General features: G+C 46.3%; 1 protein-coding gene across 1 annotated transcript; it reads right to left on the reverse strand.

Moving 5' to 3' along the window:
• Window positions 1-2,395: 2,395 nt before the first annotated feature.
• Window positions 2,396-7,372, reverse strand: KCNE3 (potassium voltage-gated channel subfamily E regulatory subunit 3). Its single transcript, XM_025357097.1, has 2 exons — window positions 7,327-7,372; window positions 2,396-3,018 (listed from the first exon to the last, which is right to left on the reverse strand). The coding sequence occupies exon 2, from the start codon at window positions 2,976-2,978 to the stop codon at window positions 2,667-2,669; it is 312 nt and encodes a 103-aa protein (XP_025212882.1). The 5' UTR covers window positions 2,979-3,018; window positions 7,327-7,372; the 3' UTR covers window positions 2,396-2,666.
• Window positions 7,373-8,376: the final 1,004 nt, after the last annotated feature.

Below are 8,376 nucleotides of genomic sequence, written 5' to 3' on the forward strand. Positions count from 1 at the left end.
AGTCATAGAGTAGCCCCAGGAGGCCTGCTTCCTGCTGTCTCCCCAGCCTACCTGCCCTCATCAGGAAGGAGCTCCCTGACATCTGCCTCCAGGCTTCCCTGATCTTGTTCCCTTCATTCACTCTGCCCATTTAGCTCTGTCCTAGCTTTCAAAGCCCAGTTCAAGTTCTACCTCTCTCTGACTCCTCCTAGTCAATTTCATTTCTCAAAATCCTTATGGCATTCATCACCTGACCATTCATTCTTACACACACTTGCGTCCCATATTTTATTTGGAAGTTTGGGCTGGGTGGTGTCTAAAGTCCTATCAGCTGTAAATTTCTCAATCTGTTGTCTTCCCATATGTCACATCTCCTTGAGGAAGTCTCCATCTTCTCCCTCAAGAAGAGATGAGGAAGGGTTTGAGCAACAGGGCTCAGCACAGGTTTGCAGAGCATCAACATAACCGCACATGGCAGCAAATGTGGCCCATGATCTCCATTCAAGAACCCAAAGGCTTTTATTTTTATTTTTTCAAAATGGAAGTACCTTTTTTCCTTTTATTATATAAGTAACATACTTATGGTCAAGTCAGTCCAATATTACATAAATTTATAATGTGGAAAGGGAAAATCACCCATAATTCAATTCCTCAGAGATAACTACTATCAAAATATTATTTCAGAGTTCTGCTATACACAAATATGCATGTTTCAATGGGTACTTCTGGGGACCACATGGAGATCCCTTAAGTTGAAACTGTACAAACAGAACAGTGGATGGTTCTAGCTGAGATTTGGGATAGTTTCTGAATTCAGAAGTATTCACCAGCCACATCGCATGTATTAGCTGGAACCATATATGAAACTACAATACTCAGCTGTTTCTAACCTACACAGTGATTACATATGGTTCCACTTAATGTATATGAAGCCTAGAATGTCAGAACTGATAGAGCCTTAGAGACTTTCAAGTCTATTTCATTATGTTGAAGAGGAAAACGGATGAGAGATAGAAGTGTCCAGCCTAAGATCATATACCACCTTAAGTGGTAGAATCAGGGCTGCTTCTCTTCCTACTGGACCATGTACCTACGTCTCATACTCTGCTTCTTTTAATATAATAATATTTTAGGTGCGATATCAGTCTTGTCTTTTTTTTTTTTTGAGACAGAGCCTTGCTCTGTCGCCCAGGCTGGAGTGCAGTGGTGCAATCTTGGCTCACTGCAACCTCCGCCTCCCGGGTTCAAACAATTCTTCTGCCTCAGCCTCCCAAGTAGCTGGGAATACAGGCACCCGCCACCAGGCCTGGCTAATTTTTGTATATTTTTAGTAGATGGGGTTTCACCATGTTGGCCAGGCTGGTCTCGAACTCCTGACCTCAGGTGATCCGCCCACCTTGGCAATATCAGTCTTATAGAAGCAGATTCAATATGACCTCAGAAAACTCATAGTCGTGGTGGCTCACACTCACACCTGTAATCCCAGCACTTTGGGAGACCGAGATGGGCAGATCACTTGAGGCCAGGAGTTCGAGACGAGCCTGGGCAACAACATGGTGAAACCCTGCCTCTACTTTAAAAAAAAAAGAAAAAAAATATATATATATATATAAATTAGCTGGGTGTGGTGACAGGAATCTGTAATCCCAGCTACTCAGGTGGCTGAGGCAGGATAATTGCTTGAACCTGGGAGGTGGGGGTTGCAGTAAGCCAAGACTGGGTTGCTGCACTGCAGCCTGGGTGACATAGGGAGACTGTCTCAAAAAAAAGAAAAAGAAAAAGAAAAGGAAAACATTTCTCACAGAACTCAAAACTGAAGAGGCTGCTTTGGAGGTAGTTTAGTCCTGTTGACTGGCAATGTGGCTGGGAAGTACCCTGTGACTTGGTTCAAGAAGCATATGAACCATAGAGCTAACAAGGCCTAACATTCAGGGTCTGACTCACATGAGCTCCTTCTTAAGGTCCTAGTAGGAGCCCTAGCAACATATTAATGTGGCAGTATATTTGCATAATGTTTGCAAAAGTAAGATATTTTAGAATTCTTTTTCTTAAAGAGAGTCCCCAGAATTGTATGACCTTCAGGCCTGGATCCACTCCTGTGTGGCACAGAGTTTTGAAAAGCACTAGGCAAGGAGACCAGAGTTCCTGGGTTCCAATCATGGCACTACTCAGGCCCAAATGGGCGGCACAGCACTTGACCTGCTTTCTTTATGGGAGTGCGAGTGGGAGTGGTGGCAGGGTGGTGGTGGTAAATCATATCTGTGATATGGGATAATCATCACTGCTTCTCATGGCTTTTGAAGATAACACATAAAAAATGTGTCCCCAGAGCATCTTCCTGTCTCATTTCCCTCTGCTACAACTTCTCCTTTCTCCAACCTTCAGGCCCCCAGTACTCCAGCCACTGAACCAGTTATTGGTCATTATCTGTTGCTACTTTTATATGTTTGTTCATGGACTCCCACTGTTTATAAAGTCTATCTTTTCCTGGGAAAAAATCCTTATGCACAAGGCTTCGGTCTACCAGCCCCTCTTCTCCCACCCCAGTGATGACCTCCCTTAGCCCTGTTTCTTGTTGCTCTTACAGATAGGGACACTGAGACCTGATGCAGTCCACAGCAGAGTTCTGGAGGCCCCAGACGCAATCCCCAGGTGTCTTGGTCTTCCACCATTCCAGCCCTCTCGTGTTAGATCATAGACACACGGTTCTTGATATACACATGATAGGGGTCACTACGCTTGTCCACTTTGCGGGAGCGGGTATATCCCAGGATGAGGCTGCCCACAGTGACAGCAAATAGAAACATGACAAAGAGAATGTACATGTAGGAGTTGTCATCACGGCCAGGTAGGCTGGCCGGTCGCTCTTCAGTCTGGTTGTCTGGCCCCAGCCCTGGCCCTGGCCGGCAGAGCAAATTGCTGTGAAGAGTGGCATTTAAAGCCTTCAGCACGGCATGTAGGCTCTCATACCAAGTCTCAGTTCCATTGGTAGTCTCCATAGCAACAGGGATTGAGGTGGGGGAAGACTCGGTAGAAGCTCTGTTGGCAAGAGAAAAGAGAGAGGGGATGGCTCTGTCACCTGGAGCTCAAATGACCTCCTCCCTTCAGATCCCAGTAAAATCCTAGCATCATGGCTGATATGGTTTGGCTGTGTCCTTACCCAAATCTCATCTGGAATCATAGCTCCCATAATCCCCATGTGTCATGGGAGGGACCCAGTAGGAAGTAACTGAATCATGGGGGTGGGTTTTTCCCATGCTGTTCTTATGACAGTAAATAAGTCTCAAGAGATCTGATGGTTTTATAAAGGGCAGTTCCCCTGCACCTGCTCTCTTGCCTGCCACCATGTAAGATGTGCCTTTGCTCCTCCTTTGCCTTCTGCCGTGATTGTGAGGCCTCCCCAGCCATGTGGAACTGTGAGTGCATTAAACCTCTTTTTCTTTATAAACTGCCCAGGCTCGGGTATTCCTTCATGGCAGTATGAAAATGGACTAATACAATAGCTTATTCTGGTTACTTGATTACATGTTTGTCTTTTCCACTAGACCACATACTAAATAATAAAGGCAGGGCCTATATTTGTTTTACTGACTGCTATATGCAGTCACTTATGACAGCACTCGATAAGTACTCAATAAATAATTGTAGAATAAAGCCTTCCCCGACCATCAGAACCCATACTAATCACTCATTTCTTTAGATTCTATAAATCACTGAACTTTAGGTTAGAAGGACCTTAAGGATTATTTAATGTAACTCTTGCCATTTTACACACAGGGAGACTGAGGCCTTGAGAGAATAAGTGGCTTGTCCATGATCACAGAATATTGGAGGTAGAGCCAAGACAGAAAGCCCTGCTCCTTGTGGCTAGCTTAGAGCTGCTTCCACTTCCAAGCTAGCTCTCAGCAGGACTGTGTGGCACCATAAGAAGACATTCATCACAACTCTCCTTCAGCACAGTTCTCTTTATAGACTCCACAGACAGGCTGAGCACAGTGTCTCATGCCTGTAATCCCAGCACTTTGGGAGGCTGAGGCGGATGGATCACTTGAGGTCAGGAGTTGGAGACCAGCCTTACCAACATGGTAAAACCCCATCTCTACTAAAAATACAAAAATTAGCTGGGCATGGTGGTAAGCACTTGTAATCCCAGCTACTTGGGAGGCTAAGGCAGGAGAATCGCTTGGACCCAGAAGGTGGAGGTTGCAGTGAGCCAAGATAGAGCTGCTGTATTCCAGCTTGGGCCACAGAGTGTGACTTTGTCTCAAAAGAAAAAAAAAAAAAGACTCCATGGGTACACCTTTTTGGAAGATGCCTGGGGATGGTTTAAATTTCATCCTACCTAGAGGCCAGAAGCTGGATCATTTGACCTCTCAAGCATTCTGTGTCCCAAAGACTAGATATTCCTAGCTATTTGCAGAAATTCTGTTGGAAAGGAGGTGGTCAGGGAAATGGGAACAGGTTGGCAACCACTGTAGGCACTGGAGAAGAGAAGAACAGCTTGGGCCTGAGGGCGGGAGAGTGAAAGGAGTTCTCAGTCTGGCTTGGGGTTTACCTGCCCACAAAAAGAAGACACAAGCACGCCAACTATCTTGTCTCCTGAAATAAAGTCATTATGTACCTGGCATATACTAAGTGATTATAAATGTTCCTTTTCCTTCTTCTCAGAGATCCTTAGTCTATAATATAGAAATAACCTTTTTTTTTTTTTTTTTTTTTGAGATGGAGTCTCGCTCGTCGCCCAGGCTGGAGTGCAGTAGCGCGATCTCAGCTCACTGCAAGCTCCGCCTCCTAGGTTCACGCCATTCTCCTGCCTCAGCCTCCCAAGTAGCTGGGACTACAGGCACCCGCCACCATGCCTGGCTAATTTTTTTGTATTTTTAGTAGAGATGTGGTTTCACCGTGTTAGCCAGGATGGTCTTGATCTCCTGACCTCATGATCCACCCGCCTCAGCCTCTCAAAGTGCTGGGATTACAGGCGTGAGCCACTGTGCCCAGTCAGAAAGAACATCTTAAAACAGACTTGCATCCTTGTCTCTGAAAAACCATATGTCATTCCCTGTAAACAAGGCCCCACACTCACTTCCTTTAGGGAAGCCTCCGTTCAGTGCTCCCCACCCCTCAGCCACACTACACCACCTTTATCATCACAGCCTTCCCTTCCCCCCAACACTTAACATATAAGGCAATATGTGGCTATCCTCTTGTTTTTGATAAGGATATCATCAGGCCACATGCGCCTGGTCAGCAGGGCTATGTCTCTTCCTCCAATCTGGAGGACTACCCTGAGACTGGGTGTTCTCCTTTCCCAGGGCACTACCCTGCGACTGGCTGGGCATTCCCTTTTTCTAGGGGACTGCCCTAAGACTGAATGGGTGTGATCCTTCTCTCAATAGTTTCTAGTAAAGATGTCCACTTTAAGGAATTCTCTATGGGCCAAGCATTCAGTCCTCCATCATATGGGCAGAACTGTTAACAAACTAAAGTTAACTAATGTGACTATTAACCGTAAGATCTCTTCCCTGGAAAATATGATCATTCTGACCATGATAAATATTCATCAATGGCTCTATGAACGCAATTAGCCAGGACTGGGCAGCATTTTATGCAAGGCCTTTGGGGCCCTCTGCCATCTAGTACTTGTGCTGTCCTGTCTGGATGGAGGAGGGGAGAAGAACAAGAGCTCACTGAGTTAAGATCCAGGAGATATACGTTCTCATCTACTACCCCATGTGTCAGGCAAAAGATCTGTGGCTGCTTCTTCCCTCGTGTCTGCCAATAGCAAGTAGGAGCAGCATGAGGAAATAAATAACTCAAAAAATCATCCAGATAGTTATCACCAATATGGGCCAGGCCCTGTGATGGGAGCTCGGGGTGGCTCAGATCCAGTGCCTTCGCCCAGATCCAGGGGCTCTGCTCTGATACAATGCAGGGGACAAGCCAGGAGCTACTAAGGCTAAAAGGAATAAGTAATGGATACTGATCAGGGCTTAGAGAGTGTCCACAGTGATGGAGGCATTTGAGTTGGACCTTGAAGGATTTTTAAGAGGCAGAGAAGACAAAGGAAGGCAACATGAGCAAAGGCGCAACAAAGTGTGTACATGTTTAGAAAAATGGAAAGTAGCATAAAGAGGTTGAAGTGTAAGATGTGTAGAAGAATAGCATAGGATGTGGGACAGGAGAGATAGGAGCCAGATCATGGGCAGCCTTGAGTGCCACTCTGTAGAGTTGGAACTTTATTCTGTAGCTAGGGAAGATAAAATGGTCAGATCTGTGCCTGGAAAGGATACTCTGTCATGTGGACTGGAGGGAGCTGGAATTGAGGCAGTGAGCCCAGCTACAAGAGTCTTGAAATAGTTTAGTGCAAGATGCTGAGTCACGAGTTGGGGCAGAGAGGATAACAAAGTGGGGGTAGAGACAGATGTGAGACCCGAGGAGGAAATGGCCAAGTAAGGGTTGAAGGAGGAAGGAGCCTCAGGCAATTTCACAGGTAGACAACAAACAAACAGTGTAAATGTCTGGAGGAGCCTACTCTGAAGGAAATAAGTTCCTTTCCCTGGTTGGGCTTCGGTTTCCTCATCTACCAAAAGAGATGACCATAGAGTTGTTTGTTGTATGGTAGGTATAGAGTTTCAGTTTTGCAAGATGAAAAGGTTCTGGAGATCTGCTGCACAACAAGGTGAATCTAGCTAACACTACTGAGTGTACACTCAAGAATGACTAAGATGGTACATTTGTGTGTGTGTGTGTGTGTGTGTTTTAAGCACAATTTAAAAAAATAGGCCAGGTGCGGTGGCTCACTCCTTTAATCCCAGTACTTTGGGAGGCTGAGGTGGGCGGGTCACCTGAGGTCAGGAGTTCAAGACCAGCCTAGCCAACATGGAGAAACCCCATCTCTACTAAAAATACAAAAATTAGCCAGGCGCATGCCTGTATTTCCAGCTGCTCAGGAGGCTGAGGCAGGAGAACCGCTTGAACTTGGGAGGCAGAGGTTGCAGTGAGCCGAGATCATGCCACTGCACTCCAGCCGGGGCAGCAGAGCAAGACCTCTGTCTCAAAAAAAAGAAATGATCATCCTTGGCCTCCTCCTTCAAGGCTTGCTATGAGTATACACTTGTATTATACAGAAGAGGATTAAAAACTTTTTGTTTTCAAGAAGCAAATATGTACACATAGGTTTAAAAAAAAAAGAATGGACGCAGCACATACTGTGAAGGTGAAAGCTCCTAGTCGTCCCGAGCTCCAATCCCAGGGCAGGGCAGTTACCATTCAGTTTTCTTACGTATCATCGGAAAGGGGTTTTAACTGACAGGGAGAGGGAGGGAAATCTCAATCTGGAAGACTCACCAGCTGGCAAATCCGCTGGCTCTCAGTCAGTTTCAGGAGTCTCTTTGTGGACACACTAAGGCTCCTCAACCCCCGAGCCTCTTCAGGATGTCTCTGGACACATCTGAGATCTCAGTATTGACTTCGGAGCTGGGAAAGCCCAGAGCTAGAAAGCAGAAAAGGAAGGAACCAGGGTGGATTGCCCAAGGCCAGGCCCCAAGGATTGTGCAATAGTCCTGCTGTGGGCTCTGACCCCCTCCCACAGCCCCTCCCCTTCCTGCAGCAGCTGGGTCAGGCCAGCCTAGGGTTGCAGTTAAAGGAACTGTGCAGTGACCAAAGGGCCTCTGATTGCTGTCCCCCAACTCCAGACTTAGTGTCTTCATTGGGTGACATCATGAGAAACCTATTTAACATGTGGACTCACACTCAGGGACCAGCTGATGGTGCAGCCTAAAACATTCCCTTTCCTAAGGGTTACCTTAGCAAGGGCCTTTTAGAATGCCAAGGGAACAGACATGAGTGGGAGAATGGCAGCTGCGTTGATATTTTACACAGGAACAAATGATGTGTTACCACCCAATCTATTCAGATAGACAGGATATGAACACGGTCACAGAATGAGCACTATCTGTAGCAGAGCTTTGTTGTGAAAATTAAAACATGTAGTGCTTGGCACTAGACACTGCACAGATGGCGGTGGTTGTATTTTGTAGAGCAGAGGCTGGAAGGGCCTTCAGAGCCCATCTAGGCTATATGCCCTTACTTTACGGTGAAGGAAATGGAAACATAGGGCGTTGTCCTGGCTCAGCTGCTCCTTGTGTGACTTTGGACGTAAGACTTCCCTTTTCTGTGCCTCAGCTTCTGTCTGCATCTGGAAAATGAAGGGGTCCCAGTTGGTTCTAATGTCCTGTGATGATTTGAATCATGAAACCAAGCTGTGAAACCATGGGAAGTTAGACAGGCTGATGGGAGAAGCATTTTGGGGGATTTCTAGAGCTTCTCAAATCCCAAGATAGAGAAGGCTGTAGACCTTTTCCTCACAGGTTAAGATGCTTCTGAGCCCTGGGACTG

This window comes from Theropithecus gelada, chromosome 14, assembly GCF_003255815.1.
Source record: "Theropithecus gelada isolate Dixy chromosome 14, Tgel_1.0, whole genome shotgun sequence".
NCBI lineage: Eukaryota > Metazoa > Chordata > Mammalia > Primates > Cercopithecidae > Theropithecus > Theropithecus gelada.